The 27753-nt window shown below is 45.6% G+C and overlaps 1 protein-coding gene across 8 annotated transcripts in view; it reads left to right on the top strand.

Moving 5' to 3' along the window:
* Positions 1-27753, top strand: part of cdh23 (cadherin-related 23) — an 815609-nt gene that overhangs the window by 174236 nt on the left and 613620 nt on the right. For 7 of the 8 annotated variants that reach the window (XM_072491426.1, XM_072491427.1, XM_072491428.1 and 4 more), the window contains exons 4-6: positions 997-1139; positions 12515-12562; positions 20507-20599. In XM_072491426.1, the coding sequence (XP_072347527.1) occupies positions 997-1139; positions 12515-12562; positions 20507-20599 (284 nt within the window). Of the gene's footprint in view, positions 1-996; positions 1140-12514; positions 12563-20506; positions 20600-20853; positions 20913-27753 lie in introns of those variants that run through there. The other variant, XM_072491430.1, reaches the window with a different exon arrangement.

Consider the following 27753-nt stretch of genomic DNA (forward strand, 5'->3'; position numbering starts at 1 on the left):
GCTCGCTCTCTTGCGCGCTCGCTCTCTTGCGCGCTCGCTCGCCTTTGATCTCTCTCGCCCTTGCTCTCTCTCTCGCCCTTGCTCTCTCTCTCACCCTTGCTCTCGCTCTCTCTCGCACGCTCTCGCTCTCGCACGCTCACACTCTCTCGCACGCTTGCGCTCTCTCTCGCACGCTCGTGCTCTCTCTCGCACCTCGCGCCCTTGCTCTCGCACCCTCGCGCGCTCTCTCGCGCTGGCTCTCTCATGCTGGCTCTCTCTCGCACTAGCTCTTGCTTGCTCTTGTGCTCGCTCTTGTTCTCTCGCTCACGTTCGCTCTTGCACGCTCTTGTTCTCTCGCTCGCGCTCTCGCACACTCGCACTCGCTCTTGTTGTCTCGCTCTGGCTCGCTCTTGCACGGTCTGGCTCGTTCATGCATGGTCTGGCTCGCTCTTGCACGCTCTTTCACGCTCAGGCTCGCTCTTGCACACTCTGGTTCACTCTTGCTCGCTCTTGCACGCTCTTGTTCTTTTGCTTCCGCTCGCTCTTGCACGCCTTCGCTAGTTCCTGTTCTCTCGCTCGTGCTTGCTCTTGCACGCTCGCACTCACTCTTGCATGCTCGCTCTTGCACGCTCGTGCTCGCTCTTGCTCGTGCTCACTCATGTTGTCTCATGCTCGCTCTCTCTCGCTCTTGCACGCTCTCGCTCGCTCTTGCACACTCTTGTTCGCTCTTACACGCTCTTGCTTGCTCTCTCACACTCGGTTGCTCTCGCGCTTGCTCTTTCTCGCGCTCACTCCTGCTCTTGCTCTCGGTTGTTCTTGCTCTCAGTCTCTTCTCCCCCCCCCCCCCCTCCGCTTTCACTTGTTCTTGCTAACGCTCCTCCCCCGCTCCCCTTCACTTTCACTTGCTCACGCAAGTCTCACGCTCACTCTCCCAAGGCAGAACACCAACCACCCTCTTATCGTGTTTAAGATGTTATGCAATTGGTGGCTAATTATTTTCTTTTGATGCCCCTGTAGGTTCCTCCATTACTAAACTGTGGGCGAGGGATCCGGACAACGATACGCTTGTGTTTGGTGTTGTTGGGGAAGAAGCCAGCAAGCATTTTGCGGTGGAAAGTGAGACGGGAGTTGTGTGGCTTCGCCAGCCTCTGGATAGAGAGGTAATTTAATTGCTCTTGGCAAGTCTGGAGGTGCTGTATTGGAACACAAGTCCTTGCATCTTAATGGAGGTTTCATTGCAGGGTGCAGTGATTTATCTTGGGAATCTATTAATTAAGCAATATTCAGCCCTCGGGAATAAATTACTGCCAATTTAGAAACTGATGATTTGCAGTGAATAATAGTCATCAATTTGATAGAAAAACAAATGTCCACTAATTGGCAGTAATGAACTCCCACAAGTGCCTTGTAGTAATTCAGTTGTATTTTACACTGGATTAGCTCGGCGTGTGATTTCCATCATTCATTTAGCCTGCATTTCCTCATGGCCAATAATGTCCATGTACGTTTGGCTCAATAATGGCCTTGCATGGCTAAACTTTACCATATTAGCTTTAAGTTTTCAATAGCTGTTGTGGGATGCCACTGTTGTGCAGTCTGTGCAAAACCCCCACAAGGATGTTCATCGGTTCCTTTTTCTCTCCTGTCCCCTTTATCCTCTGCGTACATTCCTAATATTCAAATGTACCCCCCCCCCCCCCGCCATACAAAAGGGATATTGGTGACCAATTGTCCTGTTGCCTGTAGCCAGAGGGGGGAATGCATTAAGAAATATGCAACCGTGTTGGACAGGTTGAAATGAGGCAGCATGTGGGAGGATTGGGAAGAAATCTATCTAGCCTGATTCTAGGATTTCATCACCACTTGTATTTACTTGGTGGCTCTGGTATCGCGACCTGCCCCAAGACGCTTCGCTGAGGGGATTCCAGGCTTGGCTGATCAGGGTGATTAAAATTGAAGATCCTGAAGAGGCCGGAATTGGAGGAGTAGAGTGATCTCCGAGTTATGGGCTTTGAGGAGATTGGGAATTGGCGAGGGGTTGAAGACGAGGATGAAAGTTTTTTGAAATGGAGTTGGTTTAAGAACAGGAACCAGTGTGCCGGGGGTGGGCGGATGCGATGCGTGAAGAGGTTAATGTATTTCAAAGTTGAAGCCATGGACTCCATGGTTCGCTGTAGCTTCACGTCATCAATATTTAATAACTCACAAGCCTTTTAAAGAAAATGTATAAAGAGCTGGTTTTAAACGAAACGCATTCAGAAGGTGATTTGATGGAATGACCAAAGGGTGAAGCAGGTATAAACCTGCTGGCATGTCAGTAAATCTGTTGGGTTTTTCATTCAGCTCGCATCTTTGATAATTATTTATTACAATGCCAGACTGCAATTTCCTCCGGCGCAGTGTCTCAAAACAGGACATGTCTGAAAACCCGATGTATTCGCAATGTGCCAAGCATCAGTTTTAATTGGGAGGGGGGAAAAAATTTAGCTGGACGATTTGATGGGCACTGCACTGATGCAGTGTGGGTCTGATTAGTTAACTTTCGCCCTTTCGCGCACCAGTCTATTCCCGCTCTGCGAGTGACCATTGACCCCACTTGGCTCCGGCCGCCCCAGTTCAAAATCCGGCAAGATCCGAAATCCGGCAGGGCCTCTGCGCTTCGTTTGCCAGCTTTGAGGCAGTGTACCTACATAAGAACATAAGAACTAGGAGCAGGAGTCGGCCATCTGGACCCTCGAGCCTGCTCCGCCATTCAATGAGATCATGGCTGATCTTTGTGGACTCAGCTCCACTTTACGCCCGAACACCATTACCCTTAATCCCTTTATTCTTCAAAAACTATCTATCTTTATCTTAAAAACATTTAATGAAGGAGCCTCTACTGCTTCACTGGGCAAGGAATTCCATAGATTCACAACCCTTTGGGTGAAGAAGTTCCTCCTAAACTCAGTCCTAAATCTACTTCCCCTTATTTTGAGGCTATGCTTTCACCCGCCAGTGGAAACAACCTGCCCGCGTCTATCCTATCTATTCCCTTCATAATTTTATATGTTTCTATAAGATCCTCCCTCATCCTTCTAAATTCTAACGAGTACAGTCCCAGTCTACACAACCTCTCCTCGTAATCCAACCCCCTCAAGTCTGGGATTAACCTAGTGAATCTCCTCTGCACACCCTCCAGTGCCAGTACGTCCTTTCTCAAGTAAGGAGACCAAAACTGAACACAATACTCCAGGTGTGGTCTCACTAACATCGTATACAATTGCAGCATAACCTCCCTAGTCTTAAACTCCATCCCTCTAGCAATGAAGGACAATATTCCATTTGCCTTCTTAATCACCTGTTGCATCTGTAAACCAACATTTTGCGATTCATGCACTAGCACAGCAGATCTTTTATCTTTTAAATAATAATCCCTTTTGCTGTTATTCCTACCAAAATGGATAAACTCACATTTGTCAACATTGTATTCCATCTGCCAGACCCTAGCCCATTCACTTAACCTATCCAAATCCCTCTGCAGACTTCCAGTATCCTCTGCACTTTTTGCTTTACCACTCATCTTAGTGTCGTCTGCAAACCTGGACACATTGCCCTTGGTCCCCAACTCCAAATCGTCTATGTAAACTGTGAACAATTGTGGGCCCAACACTGATCCCTGAGGGACACCACTAGCTACTGATTGCCAACCAGAGAAACACCCATTAATCCCCACTCTTTGCTTTCTATTAATTAATCAATCCTCTATCCATGCTACTACTTTCCCCTTAATGCCATGCATCTTTATCTTATGCAGCAACCTTTTGTGTGGCACCTTGTCAAGGGCTTTCTGGAAATCCAGATATACCACATTCATTGGCTCCCCGTTATCTACCGCACTGGTAATGTCCTCAAAAAATTCCACTAAATTAGTTAGGCACGACGTGCCCTGTATGAACCCATGGTGTGTCTGCCCAATGGGACAATTACCATCCAGATGCCTCGCTATTTCTTCCTTGATGATAGATTCCAGCATCTTCCCTACTACCGAAGTTAAGCTCACTGGCCTATCATTACCCGCTTTCTGCCTACCTCCTTTTTTAAACAGTGGTGTCACGTTTCCTAATTTCCAATCTGCCGGGACCACCCCAGAGTCTAATGAATTTTGGTAAATTATCACTAGTGTATTTGCAATTTCCCTAGCCATCTCTTTTAGCACTCTGGGATGCATTCCATCAGGGCCAGGAGAGTTGTCTACCTTTAGCCCCATTAGCTTGCCCATCACTACCTCCTTAGTGATAACAATCCTCTCAAGGCCCTCATCTGTCATAGCCTCATTTCCATCAGTCACTGGCATGTTATTTGTGTCTTCCACTGTGAAGGCCAACCCAAAAAACCTGTTCAGTTCCTCAGCCATATCCTCAAGGGAGGCAGGTAGGGGGATCCTGAGTTTAGGAGTTGAGGAGCCTCCGCCCTTGACCTTGTCCAACAGGTATGAGGTACTTGCTCCCTGTGTGGATGAGGGAGGATTCATTGACTGACCACTGCACCGTGATACAGGAAGCCATTCAAGAGGGGGGAGCAAAAAGACAAGTGGTAGTTGTAGGGGATTCTATAATTAGGGGGATTGATGGCATCCTTTGTCAGCCAGATCGAGAGTCCCGCATGGTATGTTGTCTGCCCGGTGCCAGGGTGAGGGACATCTCTGATCGGCTTGAAAGGATTTTGGAGAGGGAGGGGGAGGATCCAGTTGTTGTGGTCCACGTTGGGACTAACAACATAGGTAAGACCACGAAAGAGGACCTGTTTGGGGATTATCAAACACTGGGGACTAAATTAAAGAACAGGTCCTCCAGGGTTATAATCTCTGGATTACTACCCGAGCCACGTGCCAATTGGCATAGGGTTGAGAAAATTAGGGAAGTTAACACGTGGCTAAAGGAGTGGTGCGGGAAAGAGGGATTCCATTTCATGGGGCATTGGCATCAGTACTGGGGCAGGAGGGACCTGTACCGTTGGGACGGTCTTCACCTGAACCATTCTGGGACCAGTGTTCTAGCGAATAGGATAAATAGGTTGGTCACCAGGACTTTAAACTAGCAAGTTGGGGGGAAGGGAAGGGTAAAGCTATGGACAGTATAATGGTTAATGGAGAGCAAGGCAGCAGGTTACGTGACAGGTTATTATGTAGAGATATGGGTTCAAAGACAAGGAAAATTAGGAGAAAGGGCAAGAGGAAAAATAAATTGCGAAAAGTTACTGATCAAGGTGTTAGGATTCATAACAAAGACATAAAAAACAGCATAAGTGTACTTTACCTGAATGCTCGTAGTATACGGAATAAGGTAAATGAGTTGATGGCGCAAATCATGTGAATGACTATGATTTAGTGGCCATTACTGAAACATGGTTAAAAGATGGTCACGACTGGGAGTTAAATATCCAAGGGTATCAGACTATACGAAAGGATAGAATGGACGGTAAAGGCGGTGGTGTAGCTTTGTTGTTTGAGGATGCCATCCGGGCAATAGTAAGGGATGATATTGGTGCTATGGAGGACAAGGTTGAATCAATTTGGGTGGAAATCAGGAATAGTAAGGTGAAAAGGTCACTGATAGGAGTAGTCTATAGGCCACCAAATAGTAACAGGATGGTAGGGCAGGCAATAAGCAAAGAAATAACGGATGCATGTAGAAATGGTACAGCGGTTATCATGGGAGATTTTAATCTGCATGTCGATTGGTTTAACCAGGTTGGTAAAGGCAGCCTTGAGGAGGAGTTTATAGAATGTGTCCGGGATAATTTCCTGGAACAGTATGTAATGGAACCTAGAAGGGAACAAGCAGTCCTAGATCTGGTCCTGTGTAATGAGGCAGGTTTGATTAATGATCTCACAGTTCGGGATCCTCTTGGAAGGAGCGACCACAATATGGTGGAATTGAAAATACAGTTGGAGGATGACAAGGTAAAATCAAACACTAGTGTTTTGTGCTTAAACAAAGGCGATTACAATGGGATGAGAGAAGAACTAGCTAAGGTAGACTGGGAGCAAAGACTTCATGGTGAAGCAGTTGAGGAACAGTGGAGAACCTTCCGAGCGATCTTTCAGTGTTCAGGAAAGGTTCATACCGACAAAAAAGAAAGACGGTAGAAAGGGGAAAGATCGACCCTGGATATTTAAGGAGGTGAGGGAGAGTATCAAATTGAAGGAAAAAACATACAAAGTGGCAAAAATTAGTGGGAGACTAGAGGACTGGGAAGTCTTTACGGGACAACAGAAAGCTACTAAAAAAGCTATAAAGAAGAGTAAGGTAGACTATGAAAGTAAACTTGCTCAGAACATAAAAGCAGATAGTAAAAGCTTCTGCAAATATATAAGATAAGAAAGAGTGGCTAAGGTAAATATTGGTCCTTTGGAAGATGAGAAGGGAGATTTAATAATAGGAGATGGGGAAATGGCTGAGGAGCTGAACAGGTATTTTGGGTCGGTCTTCACAGTGGAAGACACACATAACATGCCAGTGTCTGATGGAAATAAATATATGATAGGTGAGGACCTTGAGATGATTGTAATCACTAAGGAGGCAGTATTGGGCAAGCTAATGGGGCTAAAGGTAGACAAGTCTCCTGGCCCTGATGGGATGCATCCCAGAGTGTTAAAAGAGATGGCTAGGGAAATTGTAAACGCACTAGTGATAATTTATCAAAATTCACTAGACTGGGGTGGTCCCAGAGGATTGGAAAGTAGCAAACGTGACACCACTGTTTAAAAAAGGAGGTCGGCAGAAAGCGGGTAATTATAGGCCGGTAAGCTTAACTTCGGTTGTAGGGAAAATGCTGGAATCTATCATTAAGGAGGAAATAGCGGGGCATCTGGAGGGAAATTGTCCCATTGGGCAGACACAGCATGGGTTCATAAAGGGTAGGTCGTGTCTGACTAATTTGGTAGAATTTTTTGAGGACTTACCAGTGCAGTAGATAACGGGGAGCCAATGGATGTGGTATATCTGAATTTCCAGAAAGCTTTTGACAAGGTGCCACACAAAAGGTTGCTGCATAAACTAAAGTTGCATGGCATTGAGGGTAAACTGGTAGCATGGGTAGAGGATTGGTTAACTAACAGAAAGCAGAGAGTGGGGTAAATGGGTGTTTCTCTGGTTGGCAACCTGTAACTAGTGGAGTCCCTCAAGGATCAGTGTTGGGCCCGCAGTTGTTCACAATTTACATAGATGACTTGGAGTTGGGGACCAAGTGCAATGTGTCCAAGTTTGCAGACGACACTAAGATGAGTGGTAAAGCAAAGATTGCAGAGGATACCGGAAGTCTTCAGAAGGATTTGGATAGGTTAGGTGAATGGGCTAGGGTCTGGCAGATGGAATTCAATGTTGCCAAGTGTGAGGCTATCCATTTTGGGAGGAATAACAGTAGAATGGATTATTATTTAAATGGTAAGATGTTAAAATATGCTGCTGTGCAGAGGGACCTGGGTGTGCTGGTGCACGAGTCGCAAAAAGTTGGTGTGCAGGTGCAACAGGTGATTAAGAAGGCTAATCGAGTTTTGCTAGAGGGATGGAGTTCAAGACTAGGGAGGTTATGCTGCAATTGTATAAGGTGTTGGTGAGGCCACATCTGGAGTATTGTGTTCAGTTTTGGTCTCCTTACCTGAGAAAGGACATATTGGCACTGGAGGGTGTGCAGAGGAGATTCACTAGGTTGATCCCAGAGTTGAGGGGATTAGGTTATGACGAGAGGTTGAGTAGACTGGGACTGTACTCATTGGAGTTTAGAAGGATGCGGGGGGATATTATTGAAACATGTAAAATTATGAAGGGAATAGATAGGATAGATGCGGGCAGGTTGTTTCCACTGGTCGGGGAAAGCAGAACTAGGGGGCATAGCCTCAAAATAAGGGGAAGTAGATTTAGGACTGAGTTCAGGAGGAACTTCTTCACCCAAAGGACTGTGAATCTCTGGAATTCCTTGCCCAGTGAAGCAGTTGAGGCTCCTTCTTTAAACGTTTTTAAGGAAAAGTTAGATACCTTTCTAAAGAATAAAGGGATTCGGGGATATGGTGTACGGGCCGGAGAGTGGAGCTGAGTCCACAAAGATCAGCCATGATCTCATTGAATGGTGGAGCAGGCTCGAGGGGCCAGATGGCCGACTCCTGTTCCTAGTTCTTATGTTCTTATGTTATGTTCTCATCTCCCATTATTAAATCTCCCTTCTCATCCTCTAAAGGACCAATATTTACCTTAGCCACTCTTTTTTGTTTTATATTTTTTGTAGAAACTTTTACTATCTTTTAATATTCTGAGCAAGTTTACTCTCATAATCTATCTTACTCTTCTTTATAGCTTTTTTAGTAGCTTTCTGTTGCCCCCTAAAGATTTCCCAGTCCTTTAGTCTCCCACTAATCTTCGCCACTTTGTATTCTTTTTCCCTCAATTTGATACTCTCCCTTATTTCCTTAGATATCCATGGTCGATTTTCCCTCTTTCTACCGTCCTTCCTTTTTGTTGGTATAAACCTTGCTGAGCACTTGTGAAAAATCGCTTGGCAGATTCTCCACTGTTCCTCAACTGTTTCACCATAAAGTCTTTGCTCCCAGTCTACCTGAGCTAGTTCTTCTCTCATCCCATTGTAATCTCCTTTGTTTAAGCACAAAACACTGGTGCTTGATTTTACCTTCTCACCCTCCATCTGTATTTTAAATTCCACCATATTGTGATCGCTCCTTCCGAGAGGATCCCTAACTATAAGATCATGAATCAATCCTGTCTCATTACACAGGACCAGATCTAGGACCGCTTGTTCCCTCGTAGGTTCCATTACGTACTGTTCTAGGAAACTATCGCGGATACATTCTATAAACTCCTCCTCAAGGCTGCCTTGACTGACCTGGTTAAACCAATCGGCATGTAGATTAAAACCCCCCATGATAACTGCTGTACAATTTCTACATGCATCCGTTATTTCTTTGTTAATTGCCTGCCCTACCATAATGTAACTATTTGGTGGCCTATAGACGACTACTATCAGTGACTTTTTTGCCTTATTATTCCTGATTTCCACCCAAATGGATTCAACCTTATCCTCCATAGCACCGATGTCATCCCTTACTATTGCCCGGATGTCATCCTTAAATAACAGAGCTATACTACCTCCCTTACCATCCACTCTGTCCTTCCGAATAGTTTGATACCCTCGGATATTTAACTCCCAGTCGTGACCATCCTTTAACCATGTTTCAGTAATGGCCACTAAATCATAGTCATTCATGATGATTTGCGCCATCAACTCATTTACCTCATTCCGAATACTACGAGCATTCAGGTAAAGTACACTTATGTTGGCTTTTTTTACCTCTGTTTTGAATCTTAACACCTCGATCAGTAACCTCTCCTAAGTTATATTTTCTATTAACTTTTCTCCTAATTTTCCTTGTCGTTGAACCCATATCTTCATGTAACAACCTGCCGCATCGCTTACCATTAATGTTTTTACTTCCCGTTTTATTCCTTTTAGTATTACTGGGCCTATTCACTGAGCTGCCCTCAGTCACTGTACCTTGTACTGTCTCCCTTTTTGATTTTTGACAATGGCTTCTCTGCCTTACACTTTCCCCCTTACTGCCTTTTGTTTCTGTCCCTGTTTTACTACCTTCCAACTTCCTGCATCGGTTCCCATCCTGTACCATGTACCATGTTTCTCAATCTGCCAATGTAGGATCTGATTTGGTGATCTGTGGGTTACTCCAAGTACTATAACCACTGCCCTGAGATACTCCCCTGTCTATAATGTACATTTCACTTCAAACTTCTGGCCACCCTGGGTTGCTTGTTTAACACGAGACAACTCGCCACGTGTTTCTTGTCTAGTTGCCGCTAATTCAATGAATGTGAGCTTGCGACATTTCTAATTCTCCACTGATACTCAAAAGCAAGAAAAACGTCATGTGTCTTATTGCATCCTCTCTGTCTTTCATGTTTCATTATTCCGAGTGTGAAGCTTATGGGCCGAAGATGCTACTTCAGTGTTCCATATTTGTAAATTGAATTGATTGTTGCCATTTGTCAATGTCTTCGTTCAGTTCCAAACTGCGAGAATAGCAGTCCAGCTACTTGTGGAGATAAATTTCACCCGCCTTATCTGAAAATGTGGAGTGTAAGGCAATACAGATTGTAAACTCTCGGAGTCAGTTAATTAGAAGTCAAAAGACCATAAGACATAGGAGCAGAATGAGGCCACTCGGCCCATCGAGTCTGCTCCGCCATTCAATCATGGCTGATATTTTCTCATCCCCATTCTCCTGCTTTCCCTTCTCCCCATAACCCCTAATCCCCTTAAGCAACATAATTTTATCAAGCACATTGCTTTGCATTATCGTCCAGGCTTCTGTCATAGATTTTATCATTAAATTGGATACATGAGGGGGAAAATGTTCCTGCATCTGCTCCCTTTCTTGGATTTAACAGCAGCCCGCCCCGATTTGGGTGATAAGGTGGGAAGTGCTCGTGAAATTCAAAGCCGAGATCTGTCTCGGAAACCAGACTGGAGACTAACTGCAAGTGCTCTGGGGAATCTAAAAGTACCTTTCCTCGGGTGGTTCATGTGTGGAGTTTGCAGTTTCCCCCAGTGTCTGCATGGGTTTGCTCCGGTTTCTTCCCACATCCAAATATCTGCAGGTTAGGTGTATCGCCATTCTTTTTTAAAATAAATTTAGAGTAGCCAATACGTTTTTTCCAATTATGGGGCAATTTAGCGTGGCCAATCCACCTACCCTGCACATCTTTGGGTTGTGGGGGTGAGACCCACACAAACACGGGGAGAATGCGCAAACTCCACATGGATGGTGACCCAGGGCCGGGATCGAACCTGGGACCTCAACGCCATGAGGCAGCAGTGCTAACCACTGCACCACCGTGCTACCCCGCGGATTGCCATTATAAATAGTCCCTTCGTGTCCAAAGGCTAGGTGGGGTTATGGGTTTACAGGGATAAGGTGGGGGTGCTCTTTCAGAGGGTCAACACCGACTCGATGGGCCGAATATCGGCCTCCTGCATTGTAGGGATTCCTTGATATCTACGTCTCTGTCAGGTGGCCAACTTCACTCTTGACTTCTGGATCTTGCTGCACTAGGATTTAACTCACTTGCTGCAGGAGATTCTCAATTGTCCCAGTTATCTAAGGGAATATCTGTATTGTATATTCTATCCAAATCTAACCTCTGTGTAAGATTTCTGTGTGATCTTTTATTAAACCAGATGGTCTATGATTCTGATCGTAGGCTGATAGGCAACTTTATGATGCTGCTCCCTTTTTATTAACTATAATTTATTAAAACATACAAAATCCTGGGAGGGATTTTCCACACAACCGGTCGTGGCAGTGGAGGTGGCCTGTCGTTGGCTGGTGGTGGGATCGACTACTCCAGCCATTGTCAACGGGGTTTCCCGTCAAACGCACCCCTCACCACCGGCAAACCCGCAGTGGGGGTGCACCGTAGCAGGAACGGAAGACCCTTCCTTGGAAAACAGAGTAAGGGGGGGTGGGGGCGAGTTGTATTATGTGCCGGCATGTCTATGTAACGGAAAGGAGCTTGGCAGAACAAGGGTTAACGTGGGCCTGGAGAATCACGCCGCACAGTCTCTGATCTATGGAGTCTCCTGGTAATAGACGCAGAGGGAGAACTCTCTGGGAAAGACAGCACCCTACATGCCACTATCACAAATCTGTAAATAGTCAAAGAGCAACAAAAAATGGTTCTTGTTTATACATAACAAGCCTCAAGATCTCATCATTGAGACATCTAAAGAACTCAGGAAAGTGAGGTTAAGGCCATGATGAGATCAGCCATGATTATGGAGCGAGATTGATAGTCTCAATAGCCGACTCCTCCCTTTTCCAATGATCTAAACAATAAAATGGCGAACATAAAATGTTAAAAATGTCTAGTGCATGAGGGAAGCTTACTGACACACATTTAGCAATTTCTGTCAGAATATTGGGAGCATGAGAATTGGACTGTTGCAAAACAATCAATGCTTTGCACTACTAGGTGCTGTGTTGTGCTTGCTGGAGTTTTATTGATATATTGCACCCTTGTGGTACGAGGTCTATGAAGATGCAAATTCCTCCAGCATGTTTTGATTTCAATATTGGGGCAAAGAATTATTGCATCTGCCCCCCCCCCCTTGTTTCTTGTAGACCATGGATCGATGAGCTTTTAAAAAAATTAATCAATGGGACATGAACACTATTGGCTAGGCTGGCATTTACTGCCTGTCATCAATTGCCCTTGAAAAGGTGATGATGAGCCCCTGCAGTCTGTGTGGTGAAAGTGCTTCCACAGGGAGCAAGTTCCAGGACTTCGATCCAACTGCACCTCATCCCAGAAATGCACGGCGGCCACCAACCTGAAATGCGATGGGTGTTTGAAGATTGTGTTCTGTAATTCTGTTTATCTTCTGTGAAAACCAGTGGCCTTGTGCCACTGTTGTTGTTGTTGTTGTTAATGTTTCATGCGTCATGACTTCTGAATGCGATCTTTTTCAGGAAATTTCAGAACTTCAAGTAGAATTCTCTGTGAGCGACAAGCAGAGTGTAAGTAGCAGCTTGTTTTCCTTTTGATTGGAGATTTGATTAATATAACTTCCCGTGACTTGTCCCTCACTTAAAAAGAGACGCGAACGTTATTTGCGTTCCAGTTTGATAAGTGTGCTTGCGGTACACTTGGCCCTCGAAGAAGGACTTGACGCTCCCTGTGGTGACGGAGGAACATTGGCTAGCTACCTTGCCTTACAATGCAACAGGGATAGACATTGGATGGGGTTTTCCAGTCCCTGCCTGTCAGCGGGACAGACGAAACATGCCAAAACACCGTAGATACTGGCGGGAACTTCCACTTCCACCAGCGACCAATTCTGAGCCGTCTCCACTGCAGGAAAGCACACCATGTGGGGGTGGGGCCCACGTTTGGTCTTCAAAACCTTACTTGGTTAAAAAAGTTGGGGATTGTAGCTTTGAATGGTTTCCCCTGAATTTGACCCCTGTATTTTGTTTTTGCCCTCTTTTTTTTTTTTTTCTTGACGTGTTAGCTTGACTGAGGGTGGGTGGGGGGCATGTTGGACAAAGTTGTCCCATCATCTGGATAAGTTGTTTATTGACATGCTCGAACGTCCTGTGTTGCATTCCTCTATTCTGCAGCCCTTTACCCAGCAGTGCCACAGCACAGCAACCCGTTGTGTTAAGTTGGCCTCCATGGAATAAGATCGGAACTTTTGGGACTATCAGGACTGATAAATTGATCCCATGATCAAGGGTAGGAAGGCTGTCCTGCCCTGAAAGAGTCAATAGTTTCTCCCCACTTTCTGGCATCTAGCTATTTCTTGGCTCTTTCACGGGGATTTTTTGTTGTACCTAACGATCTCCAAAGTCGGAAATGAAAACGTGCACAGTCCTATGAAGGGGCAGTTACAAACTGTGCTGGACAAAATGCATTTGGTCAAAAGTGTAGTGCAAAACAAAATGGTTGGCATTTTGTGCATAGAGGGCTGTTTCTGGTAGATGTAGACCCACAAATGTTCTCCTTGTTCTGGAGTGCATAGTGTGTTTCCCAACTGGGTCAAAAATGGCAGTCCTACAAATATGCTTAAAAGCTGTGGCTGTAACTTCCATTTTCTGGCTGCCGACTTCCTGAATACAGTGTGGCCAGCATTCATTTTGCTGGTGTCCATAATGTTATGCACGGTCAGTCGGCATTTCTGGGTGATCAGTAAAATCCAGTGACCTCCTTGTGTGCTGTATCATTCTGTACGTCCATCATGAGCATAGTGTCCATTGTGCAAGCTATCCGTCACTTAGTTTAATTATCCTGACCACCATGTCGGGACAGAAAGTTTTCTGTGTGATGTGAACCCTCGTCTCTGAGATGTTTGATCATAGATCATAGTGGGACTTCCTGTGACGGCGGGCGGGTGGCGGCCGCACAATGGAGAGCCCCCGCTCGGGAATGGCAATTTTGGGGCTTTAAGCCCGGTCCGCAGAGGCGGCAGAAGAAGGGAGAAGGCACGGAGGAGGCACTGAGAAGACACAGGAGGGAAAAAACCCCAAAGAAAATTGTCGAGGGTGAGCAAACAAACGGCCGGAAAAAAACCAGTTGCAGGTCCGTCGGGGAGTGGAAAGGTCACGGCGGGGTCACCAGGAAAAATGGAGGCTGGAGCACCAGGGAAGGCCGCACTGCTTACGGCTGAAGGTCATAGATCATAGAATTTACAGTGCAGAAGGAGGCCATTCAGCCCATCGAGTCTGCACCGGCCCTTGGAAAGAGCACCCCACCCAAGCCCACACCTCCACCCTATCCCAGTAACCCCACCTAACACTAAGGGCAATTTTGGACACTAAGGGAAAATTAGCAGAGCCAATCCACTTAACCTGCACATCTTTGGACTGTGGGAGGAAACCGGAGCACCCGGAGGAAACCCACGCAGACACGTGGAGAGCGTGCAGACTCCGCACAGACAGTGACCCAAGCCGGGAATCGAACCTGGAACCCTGGAGCTGTGAAGCAATTGTGCTAACCACTATGCTACCGTGCTGCCCCACCCTTTGGATTGGGAGATTATCGGATCGGGCGATAATCTTGGATTGGGAGATTATCGTAGAATTTCTACAGTATAGAAGGAGGCCATTCGGCCCATAGAGTCTTCACCGACCCTCTGAAAGAGCACCCTGCCTAAGCCCACTCCCCCGCCCCACCCCCGTAACCCCACCAAAACTGCACATCCCTGGACACGAAGGGGGAATTTTATCGCGGCCAATGCACCTAACCTGCCAAACCACCTAATCGTTGGACTGTGGGAGGAAACCGGAGCACCCGGAGGAAACCCACGCAGACACTGGGAGAACGTGCAAACTCCACACAGACAGTCACCTGAGGTCGGAATCGAACCCGGGACCCTGGAGCTGTGAGGCAGCAGTGCTAACCACTGTGACACTGCAAGGGGACAATTCAGAGCTGCCCCCGGGAGACTGTGATATTCGAGCAGTTTGGACACATTTATTTACTGCTGTCACATCTTGTGTAAGTCAGCGATTCTATATCGGTTCTCTGCCGATTGCAGTAAACATTTGGATAAAAAATGACAGATACCGTGATTCAAATAGACATTTTAAGGATTTTGTAAATTCGTAATAAAATTGTTGTGCTGGAAATATAAGGGAAAATTGATTCTTCCACTTAGCCAAGTAGTGTTGTACGTTCCATTCCTATTTTCAGAAAATCTATTGACTTGCTGAACTGAATTGGAACTGTATTTTTCCAACTATTATCCAGCTGTGAGGCATGTTTAGAAAATAAGAGAGCAAATTTTTAAAATTCTTTCATGGGGTGTGGGGGTCGTTGGCTGGGCCAGCATTTGTTGACCATCCCCAATGCCCTTGAACTGTGTTGTTTTCTGGGCCATTTCAGTGGGCAGTTAAGAGTCAACCCCTGAAATAACTGAGATACCCTCAATTACAACTCTAGAGAGATGATTGGTAATACAAAGGCTTTAATTAGCAGAGAACCAGACAGCTGCCGAGAAGTGTGCTCCCTGCACGCTGCCCACTGAACATTACCTTATATACGGCTCCCTGGGGGGGGGGGGTGGAGCCGGAGGCGGAGTCCCCCAGGGTTCCAAACCCAGTCTTAAAGGGATCATTACATTAAGGGTACAGTTATCATTCATCACAATAAACTAACTATTCTTTGTTCATCCAGTGTTGGACTTTCGAGTTTTCAAGGACGACCCAAGGACAGTCTCTGCTCTTGTGTTGCCGTGCAAGGATAAGAGGGAAGTGATTAAACGCAGGGCTAGTGACGGGGAGCTTTGATAATGGCCCCCCAGTTTTCGACAAGTGAAAGCATTTTGATCCTATCCCAGCCCCTTCAGAATTGTGCAACCCTCTTTCCTGGAGTAAAGGATGTCAGCCTCTCGTGCCTTCTGTCCTCTACTCTACAGCCCTCACTGTCATTATCTGGATATAGATGTTTTCCAACAAGAAATCTCTTTAGCTGCTAAACCTCTTTCAAGTGGAGATAATGTCAAAACATTTTGTTTTCAAACTGTCACCTATTTCCCCATACTTCACATTTTACTGTGCTACACAAGTTTTATTGATCAATTCTACATCGCACTTCCTCGCAGAATACATATCATACTGGCAGTTCCCTGATGTGGACAGATATGAATTCCATTAACACTCGGGTCTTTGTAAAATCCTTTTCTACATTTAGCACTTTTCTTTAGATCTTGTATCGCCTGACCGGATCTGAAAGGTATTTCAGACAGGGATCATTTATTGACAAGTTTCCTACCGTGTGCCTTTTATCTTCTTTGTTCCTCCTACACTGCAAAATTGGACTGTTTCTCTCCACAGGACAGTGTCCAAACCGTGATATTTATGTTAAAGCTACACTGCACTCATCTTGGCTTACCTTTTAACGCATTCACTTTTTAAACTTTCATTTCTTTCGCGCAGTGTGCGGCGCGAATAATAATAATTCAACTGCTTATCTCTCCCGAACTTTGTAACCTCCTCCAAACCTCCCAAGGTCTCTGCACTCCTCCGACCCGGCCTCTTGGGATTCCTGTCGTCCCATCACTAGCGACCCTGTGTCCAGCTGTCCAGGCCTTGGGCTCTGGAGTTCCCCCTTTAAAATATTCCTTAAAGCCAACCACTTTGACCGGACCTTTGGTCATCTGTTGCACCAGCTTCTTGTGCGTCTTGCTGCCAGATTCAATGCTCCTTCGAAAAGCCTTGGGGATGCTATGTAAATATAGGTTCTTGCTGTCTGATTGGCTGTTTGCAAATCCTCCATTTAAGTCCGCAGTGCAAGAGGAGTCTATCACCACTATTTTATATCAAAGCCTCAAAATTTCCTCATTTTCAGCAATCTGAGGACATCTTCACTACATCAGTTTCACCTGTCTGCTGTTCAAAAGTTCCATGATTTTGACCCAGTGACAATGAAGGAACGGCGCTATAGTTCCACACCAGGATTGTGTATCATGTTTCATTAATTTGCTGGAATTCTTTGAGGACATGATGAGCACGGTGGACAACTGGGAACCGGTGGATGTGGTGCACCTGGATTTCCAGAAGGCATTTGACAAGGTGCTGCACAAAAGGCTGCTGCATAAGAGAAAGGTGCACGGTGTTACTGGTGATGTATTAGCCTGGATAGAGGATTGGTTAACTGACAGAAAGCAAAGAGTGGGGATAAATGGGTGCCTTCTGGTTGACGATCAGCTAGTGGTGTCCCTCGGGGATCAGTGTTGGGGCCGCAATTGTTTACAATTTACATAGATGATTTGGAGTTGGAATTTGCCAAGGTTTGCAGATGACAGTAATATGAGTGGTAGAGTAAAGTATGCAGAGGACACACGGTCTGGGATATAGATAGTTTAAGTAAGTGGGCAAGGAACTGGCAGATGGAGTACCATACTGGTAAATGTGAGGTCATCCATTTTGGTATGAATAGCCGCAAAATGGACTATTATTTAAATGGTAACAAAATTGCAGCATACTGCTGTACAGAGGGACCTGGGAGTCCTTGTGCAAGAATCTCAAAAAGTTGGTTTGCACGTGCAGCAGGTAATTAAAGGAATTTTGTCCTTCATTGCTGGAGGGATGAAATTTAAAAACAGGGAGGTTATGTTGCAGCTGTATAGGGTGCTGGTGAGGCCACAGCTGGATTACTGTGTACAGTTTTGGTCTCTTTACTTTATAAAGGATGTACTGGCACTGGAGGGGGTGCAGAGGAGATTCACTAGGTTGATTCAGGAGTTGAGAGGATTGGCTTATGAGGAGAGACTAAATAGACTGGGACTATACTCATTGGAATTTATAAGAATGAGAAGGGATCTTTTAGAAACATATAAAATTATGAAGGGAATAGATAGGATAGAAGCAGGGAGGTTGTTTCCATTGGCGGGTGAAACTAGAACGAGGGGGCATAGCCTCAAAATAAGGGGGAACGGATTTAGGACTGAGTTGAAGAGGAAATTCTTCATCCAAAGGGTTGTGAATCTATGGAATTCCCTGCCCAGTGAAGCAGTTGAGGCGACCTCGTTGACTTTTTTAAAGGCAAAGATAGATAGATTTTTGAAGAGTAAAGGAATTAAGGGTTATGGTGAGCGGGAGGGTAAGTGGAGCTGAGTCCACAAAAAGATCAGCCATGATCTCATTGAATGGCGGAGCGAGCTCGAGAGGCCAGATGGCCGACTCCTGCTCCTAGTTCTTATGTTTTTATGACTTGCGAGGGCAACTAGAGGAGGTGATGTACCCATGCATCTGCTGCCCTTGGTCCTTGTAGGTGGCAGAGGTCAAAGTTTTGTCAAAGGAGAGTTTCTGGAGTGAATCTAGATGGAACACACCCCTGCAACAGTCGTGGAAGTGGTGAGTGTTTAAGGAGGTGGATGGGCTGTATTCAAGTAGTCTATTTTGTCCTGGATCTTGTTGAACTTCTAGAGTGTTGTTGGAGCTGCACTCCACTAGGAAATTGGAGAGTATTCCACCACACTCCTGACTGGTGTCTTGTGGATGGTGGACAGGCTTTGAGGAGTAGGGAGGTGAGTTATTCGTCTCTGAATTCTAAGCTTCTGACCTCAATAGTTCTTTGCTGGGGATGCCACCATTGCGTTGGCTTGTTTGTGCTAATTGTTGAACACGCCAAGTCCAACAATTATAAACTTCTGATGCAGACCTGTGCCGAATGATGCAACATTCCATTGGAAGATGGGATTGTGAATCCGAGACGACAAGCAGAGCGAATGTTAAAAAAACCTAGCAGAGAGATGCGTCTAGATTCATAGACCCTTCTTTGGAACACAGTGCTGCTCCTCTCAATTAAAATAAAAATTACACGCCGGTCTTGATCTGCTCTTGGGATCAGTATGTGAACAGGGGCGAAATTCTCCCGAAACGGTGCGATGACCGCCGACTGGCACCCAAAACGGCGCCAATCAGATGGGCATCGCGCCGCCCCAAAGGTGCGGAATGCTCCGCATCTTTGGGGGCCGAGCCCCAACATTGAGGGGCTAGGCCGACGCCGGAGGAATTTCCGCCCCGCCAGCTGGCGGGAAAGGCCTTTGTTGCCCCGCCAGCTGGCGCGGAAATGACATCCCCGGGCGGCGCATGCGCGGGAGCGTCAGCGGCCGCTGACCGTTTCCCACGCATGCGCAGTGGAGTGAGTCTCTTCCGCCTCCGCCATGGTGGAGACCGTGGCGGAAGGGAAAGAGTGCCCCCACGGCACAGGCCCGCCCGCGGATCGGTGGGCCCCGATCGCGGGCCAGGCCACCGTGGGGGCACCCCCCAGGGCCAGATCGCCCCGTGCCCCACCCACCCCCCCCCCCCCCCCCCCCAGGACCCCGGAGCCCGCCCACGCCGCCTTGTCCCGCCGGTAAGGTAGGTGGTTTAATGCACGCCGGCGGGACAGGCAATTTATCGGCGGGACTTTGGCCCATCCGGGCCGGAGAATCGAGCAGGGGGGCCCGCCAACCGGCCCGATTCCCGCCCCCGCTGAATATCCGGTGCCGGAGACTTCGGCAACCGGCGGGGACGGGATTCACGGCAGCCCCAGGCGATTCTCCAACCCGGTGGGGGGTCGGAGAATGACGCCCCAGGTCTGAGAGGGAACCTTCTTTGTGATTTCTCCTTGTTGTCACTCTGAATCATACAGTGACGTAACACAGGAGGAGGCTGCCATCCATCCATGCCTGGATTATTAACGTACACTCGATGCAAGACTTGCACGATGGTTGTCTATTATCAGCTTAACAATAATCCTCCTCGCCCAGTGTTCAAATAGAGCCACTTCCAGCAGAATCTAACTGCTTGAGCAAACGTGGTTGCTTTTGTTTTGTGGAATTGTGGTCAATAGGTATGCTTGTGCTACTGTTAATCTGTTAATAGGTAATGGTATTTGGAATTGCGGGTTTAAAGTGAAGCAAACTGGCCACGGTGGTGAATATAGCTGGCACGGAGTTTTAGAATATTGATGTGGTCTAAATATTGCAGCAGGTTATTTTCCTTCTGGAATATTTTGAACAAAAAGCAAATTGAAGCCACCTTGGGCACGGTTCTGCTTAGTGTAAGTTTAAATATTTCAGTGAAATGCGAAATGAAACTTGCATTTCATCAGTGTTCCCGAAATATATGATGTATCTGATTGTGGTAACTTGGTACTGATTAGATATACAAGATCATAGTTAGCTTCACAGTGAGTGATCTACATGAATTAATCAAGCGGCTTCACACTTCGCATAATGCATATTGATAAGTTCACTGCACAATGCTCTTCTATTTTTGGTGGGCATTGGGTAACGTACAAATCTCAAATGACAACTTAATGAATGCAAGAGCTATTAGGCTCTTGCCAAAATGCAACACTACTTTTCAGTAAGCTAGAGGAATCCATCAATGTCCAGCGCTCATTTGATTCATTCATAATTCAATGGCATGTTGCACAATTTCTCAACATTTTTTTTGACTCTTCGTTTACAGGTGATTAAAGGCATTGTCAATATTCAAGTTGGTGATGTAAATGACAACCCACCCGTGTTCCACAATCAGCCTTACAGTGTCCGAATTCCTGAGGTAGGTGACGAGATTGAAAAGGAACCTGGTGTTATAACCAATCATTGTCCTGTCTTGGGTGATTTGCCGGGAGTCGGTGCAGTCATTGGATCATTGCCTCTATCAGAGGCAGGATGCACAGTGTTGCTGCTTTGATTCATTTTAATTCCGTATTAACTCACCCACTGGTCACTTGACGCAGTGCTGGTCGGAACCTACGCAGGTGGTCTAGGGCAGCGCTGAGGGGGTGCTGCAGTGCTGGAGATGCTGTACCTTAGAGAGATGTTCTAAAGACCTGATGATATTTGTCGTGGTCATCACGGAACGGACTGAGGTAAGGCACCTTAAATTAGTAGTCTCCTAGTATCATGTTGTGTTAGGTACACTGGTATAACACTGGCTACAATTGGATGCAGCTTATATCAGAAAGATACTCCAGACCTTGAAGTTAGTTCAATCAGGTTTAGCACAGTTAGCGCAGTTCTCTGTAAGTTCGACTCTCTGCTAACTTAAGTGTGGTTACTCTGTCTGACTGAACCAGACTAGCTCTTAGCCATGTGGTAGAGGTGTGAGATTGTAACAACACCCTGGACTGACTCTCTAGATGTTCATCAGTGGAAAGAGGCGGAAGTCATATCTGTTTACAGCATGAAAAAAGGCCCTTCGGCCCAACTTGTCCATGCCGCCCAGTTTTTACCACAAAGCTAGTCCCACTTGCCACACTTGGAGTATAGTGTTCAATTCTGGTCGCCACACTACCAGAAGGATGTGGAGGCTTTAGAGAGGGTGCAGAAGAGATTTACCAGAATGTTGCCTGGTATGGAGGGCATTAGCTATGAGGAGCGATTGAATAAACTCGGTTTGTTCTCACTGGAACGAAGGAGGTTGAGGGGCGACCTGATAGAGGTATACAAAATTATGAGGGGCATAGACAGAGTGGATAGTCAGAGGCTTTTCCCCAGGGTAGAGGGGTCAATTACTAGGGGGCATAGGTTTAAGGTGAGAGGGGCAAGGTTTAGAGTAGATGTACAAGGCAAGTTTTTTACGCAGAGGGTAGTGGGTGCCTGGAACTCACTACCGGAGGAGGTAGTGGAAGCAGGGACGATAGGGACATTTAAGGGGCATCTTGACAAATATATGAATAGGATGGGAATAGAAGGATACGGACACAGGAAGTGTAGAAGATTGTAGTTTAGTCGGGCAGTATGGTCGGCACGGGCTTGGAGGGCCGAAGGGCCTGTTCCTGTGCTGTACATTTCTTTGTTCTTTGTTTGTTCTTTGACCCATATCCCTCGATACCCAACTTCCCCATATAATGTCCAAATGCTTTTTAAAAGACAAAATTGTACCCGCCTCTATTACTGCCTCTGGCAGCTCGTTCCAGACACTCACCACCCTCCGTGTTAAAAATTGCCCCTCTGGACTATTTTGTATCTCTCCCCTCTCACCTGAAACCTATACCCTCTAGTTTTAGACCCATCTACCTTTGGGAAAAGATGTTGACTATCTACCTTATCTATGCTCTTCAATATTTTACAGACCTCTATAAGATCACCCCTAAGCCTCCTACGCTCCAGGGAAAAAAGTCCCAGCCTCTCCTTATAACTCAAACCATCAAGACCCAATAGCATCCTCGTAAATCTTTTCTGCACTCTTTCTAGTTTAATAATATCCTTTCTATAATCGGGTGACCAGAACTGTACACAGTATTCCAAGTGTGGCCTTACTAATGTCTTTTCATTGAAAAAAAAAGGATGTAATTTTTAATCTGAGATTAGACGAATGCACAGTGACACCATCTAGATTTTCACCTATTTTCCACTTTTGATTTTCCCATACCACATTGCTGCTGGGGTCAGGAGCGTGAGTGCCTCGTGCCTTTTATAGTCAGATCCCACCGCTGAGTGTCCTGCCTGCTTATTGGTCATGCCCTGTTCTCTGTGTCCATTAGCTGCTTGTCTGTGCCTGCCTGTATATCATGTGTGTCTACATATCATGACACTATTTACAGGAGTTCCACTAATATCATCAAAAACAGATTAATGACTGTTCATGTTGAGGCAGCTTTTGGAGTTTACAGAGTGGAAAAATAGAAGCCACATTTAGCCAAATAATATCTGTGACTACTTGAATTTTGCCACAACTGTTGGGGGCGTTTGAGAGATGTGACAATATGCTCGCTCTTGCAGTGTATAAGTTTTGTTGCACAACCTTTTGGGGGATTCAGATTGAAGGTCACTGGAATTCTGACAGTTTTTTGCAGGATCCCAGAAGAGTTATCCGTGTTTTCACAGGGTCCTGAGAGTGTCAAATAAAGATCTCCGGTTCATTTTACACACAAAAGCTTGCTGCTACTTGCCCGGATATTTTTGATTTTAGAATGCTCGTCTTTGTGCTGAAATCCTCTCCCTGGCTTTGCTTCTCCCTATGTCGGAGAGCCCCCGAGATCGCTGCGATTTATTTATTAAAATAAATTGTTCCACCGTTGTCGGCTGTTCCTTCAGCCTGCAGGGTTCCAAACTCTGGAATTCCCTCCCTGAAGGAATTGGTTTTTGTAGGTGGGGCAGCACGGTAGCCTTGTGGATAGCACAATTGCTTCACAGTTCCAGGGTCCCAGGTTCGATTCTGGCTTGGGTCACTGTCTGTGCGGAGTCTGCACATCCTCCCCGTGTGTGCGTGGGTTTCCTCCGGGTGCTCCGGTTTCCTCCCACAGTCCAAAGATGTGCGGGTTAGGTGGATTGGCCATGATAAATTGCCCTTAGTGTCCAAAATTGCCCTTAGTGTTGGGTGGGGTTAATGAGTTATGGGGATAGGGTGGCGGTGTTGACCTTGGGTGGGGTGCTCTTTCCAAGAGCCGGTGCAGACTCGATGGGCTGAATGGCCTCCTTCTGCACTGTAAATTCTATGATAATGAAATCTGACTATGATAATGAAGGTCTCTGACACTACAGCGCTCTCTCCTTCTTTAGGGGGCTTCTTAAAATGCACCTTTTTTTTCATTGGATGTTTGGCCATCTCTCCAAATACACCTCTGCATCAGTGTTAAGCTATGTGAGAACTCTGCCGGGAATACATTATGTCGCTGAAGGTGCTTTATAAATGTACGTTGTTGTAGACTAACGCTCAGATCATGTCAAAGCAAATGGTTGTGAATGTTTACTTCTAGAGTTTGAAATGTTTTAATCTAGACTTAAAATAATAAACTTTCATTTATTTTGACTAAGCTTTAAAGAAAATGATGCTTTTTGTGGGCATTTTTACATTGGTTTTTGTAGGTGCGGAGCTATATCTGATACAGGTTGCTGATAAAGTTTCCCTGCCCCCACAATGCTGTACTCCCTCACGACCTGGGCAGAAGCAGGTGGAGGCAATTTCTGAAGTCCCTTTTGGATATATTTTTTAAAATGTTCTTTGCTGTTGCCAAGGTTGGGAATGCTGTCAAGCCTGCATTCCTATCAGCAATTCTTTAGGCTTTATTCTGTCATGGATATGAGTGCAATTGACTATTGCCTATCCCTAATTGCCCTTGAGAAGGTGGTGGTGAGCTGCTGCCTTGAATCGCTGCAGTCCACGTGCGATAGGTCGGTAGGTTAGGGAGAGAGTTGACTCGGCTACAGTGAAGAAGCAGTGATATATTTCAACGTCAAGATGGATGCGTGGTCTGGAGGGGAAACTGTTCCCATGTGTCTGCTACCCTTGTCCTTCTAGATGGTAGATGTTGTAGGTTTCAAAGGTGCTGTGTGCGCAGGCTTGACCAGTTGCTGTAGTGTAGTGCATGTCGTAAATGGTGCACACTGCTGAGACTATGCATCGCTGATGGAGGGAGTGAATGTTTAAGGTAATGGATGAGGGGTGCCAATCAAGCGGGCTGCATTGCCTTGAATGGTACCGAGCTTCTTGAGTGTTGTTGGAGCTGCAATTATCCAGGCAAGTGGGGGGAATGAGTGTTTATTGAGCGATTGTTGCTAACTGTTGTTTTTAAGTGCCCCAAAATCAATTTCCTGAATTGTGTCCAGAAGGCACAGGTTTTCAGCAAGGGTGTATTGATGAGATTAGATTTGAGTTTGGAAATTACGGTGGCAATGTTAGTAAAATCCCATGGGATTGTAAATTATTAAGTGCAAAGTAACAACTTATCTGCTGAAAACAAACACTGAAACCGTAAAATCGTTCACTACAAATGTGCTCAAATTTAGCAGGTATATAAAAAGTTAATTTGAATGAATAGTTTACTATTCTGTAAGAATATACTTGCGCAGAGAATTGAATGCATTGCATACAAGCCAGTGAAGACTCGGCGGCTGTTCGCTCTTGGGGTTATGGAGTCAATGACAGATGCCCTGAAATGATTAAAGGTGGCAATCCAATCACTCGCGTGGGATGACATCCTAAACAGCTGGAACAAAACCTCGAGCAGCTTACCTGACATCTGAACCCTGTGATTAGATTGCTGGTTTCAAACAATCGTGTTATATCTAAGCGTAGAGAATGGTAACGTTGTGCTCTCATCCTGTTTAGTGGAGTTTATAATTTGTTGGCAGGTTTGCTGATCACGAATCAGAAGAACTAAGACAGGCAGAGAGTTTAGATTTAACCAATCCCTGCTGAGGATGACGTATATGTGATATGTACTATTTGGGGAGCCACGCGAGGGATGGTGGTAATAGCACAGGAATAATAATCATGAAGCCCAGGCTAATGCTCTAGGATAATGGGCCAGGGTTTAGAGAACCCCAAAGTATATCATGGAGTTGACCTGACCCACAACTTTTAATAGATTTTGGTATGGGGAGCACAAGGGCCCACTTTACAGGTGTGGTGCAACAGAGAGCTAAGAGTATTTTTAAACAAAAACAATGTTTATTCTATGAATCCAGTTAACATTTTATCAACCCACAGTAAACAGTTTATCAACTACCAACCCCACAGATACAATACTCTATAGATAACCCTTAATAACTTCCCTAACAACATCCATAAGTTAAACCCTTTTTAAATAAAGACAGCAGGTTTAAATTCTGTACAGAAACAGGTATTACTTTGAAATCATCAATGAGCTGAAGACATTCTTTAGCTTGTAGAGAGAGAGATCATTACACAGCTGCTTGCTTTGAATGAAACTCTCCAACTCTGAAAACGAAACCATAAACACACTGCAGCTGCCAGCTCAAAACAAAAGTGAAAGACAGACAGCCCAGCTCCACCCACACACTGACATCACTGCAGCTATTTGATAAACACCCATTGCTTAAAGGTACATCCACCTGACACTAGGGACAAGGGTTCAAATCCCACCACCGATTTGGTGGAATTTAAATTCAATTAATAAAATCTGGGCTATAATGCTAATATTGATGACCATAGCAACTATTGTAGATTGTTGTAAAACCCCATCTGGTTCACTCATGTCCTTTTTTAGGGAAGGAAATCTGCCGCCATTGCCTGGTCTGGCCTTCATGTGACTCCAGACTCTCAGCAATGTGGTTGAATCTTGACTAACCCCAGCAATGGCCCAGCGAGCCACTCTGTTCAAGGGCAATTAGGGAGAGGCAAAAAAATACTTCGCCAGCCAATGACACCCGAATCCCATGGGATAGTTTTGTTTTGAAAAGAGGGAGAATTGGATATAGTGGAGAGAGTGGCTGACTGAGGGGATAGTGTTTTTTGATCCGATGCTTCCTGGCTTCCCCTAGTGGGATTTATGATTTACTGTTACAAGTTTGGTGAGCAGTTTGGAATTGATTAATATAGACAGTTGTATGTTCCCAATATGGCTCAGAAAGAGTATAGAATAACCAAATTACAATACAAGCCAGAGTTTATCTTCCCAGGAAACACCGATAGATTTTCTAAGCTACTAGAGTTTCATCAAGATTATTATTAGAAACCAGGCTTTTTAACAAAGGAGTCCTGTTGAGAAATTTGGAATACAATTTAAGCAGGAGAAAAATTCCATTATTTAGCTTCAAACATTTCCCCTGTAATACAATCAAGAATGTTTGCCTTTTGCAATCATTTGGCTCAGTTAGTGATTGCATGATATTCACCATTCGCAATTCCTCACACTGAAGCAGCCTATGTACAAATGCAGTAAAATCCAGGCTTGGGCTGACAAGTGGCAAGTAATATTCGTGCCACACAAGAGCCAGGCAATGGCCATCTCTAATAAGAGAGAAACTAACCATCGTCCGTTTGACATTGAATGGCACTACCATCACTGACTCCTCCACCAAGAACATCCTGGAGATTACCATTGACCAGGAACTGGACTGGACTAGCCAGTGGCGATGAGCGCAGGTCTGATGCTTGGAGTCCTGTGCTGAGTAACTCACCTCCTGACAGGTAGCACGGTAGCACAGTGGTTATCACAGTAGCTTCACAGATCCAGGGTCCCAGGTTCGATTCCCGAGTAAGTCATGGTATTTGAACACACACATGTGGAAGATGTGAATGTTGGCACAGAGTCCCGGCAGTGCAGAAGGAGGCCATTCGGCCCATCGTGTCATCACCGACCATCTGAAAGAGCACCGCACCCAGGCCTACACCCCTCCGTCCAGTAAGCCCGTCCAAACATCTTGGACACCCAAGGGGCAATTTATCATGGCCAACCCACCTCACCTGTACATCTTTGGACCGTGGGAGGAAACTGGAGCACCCGGAAGAAACCCATGCAGACGCGGGGAGAAAGTGCAAACTCTGCACACAGCCAGTGACCCAAGGCCGGAATTGAACCCAGGTCCCTGGAGTATTGAAGCAGCAGTGCTAACCACTGTGTGCCACCTTGCTGCCCATAATCGCCCATGACCTGTTTTTTTTTACAATGTGACAAACTGGCACTGATGAATTTGGGATCGAAGCAATTAAGCAAAAATAATTCTGCATCAGCTTGGATGGTACATGGAGGTAAATTATTGATGATCCACAAATTATTTTATAGTTTGATTTATAAAACAAAATAAGGGCGCATATTCATAAATTTATTATGAAAATGACTACTAATTCCATCAAATTTTCTTGCGAAAACATAATGATTCTTTTGTCATTTTAAAGGACCATTGAGTGTTGACACAGCTGAAACTAATTCATGAAGTTAGATGTGACAAACCTCATTAAATTTGCATGTATTCATCTTATGCTAATCACTATCCTCTGACTGATATTTGATTCTTGGTAAT

The sequence above is a fragment of the Scyliorhinus torazame genome, chromosome 28, assembly GCF_047496885.1.
Source record: "Scyliorhinus torazame isolate Kashiwa2021f chromosome 28, sScyTor2.1, whole genome shotgun sequence".
NCBI classification, from domain to species: Eukaryota; Metazoa; Chordata; class Chondrichthyes; order Carcharhiniformes; family Scyliorhinidae; genus Scyliorhinus; species Scyliorhinus torazame.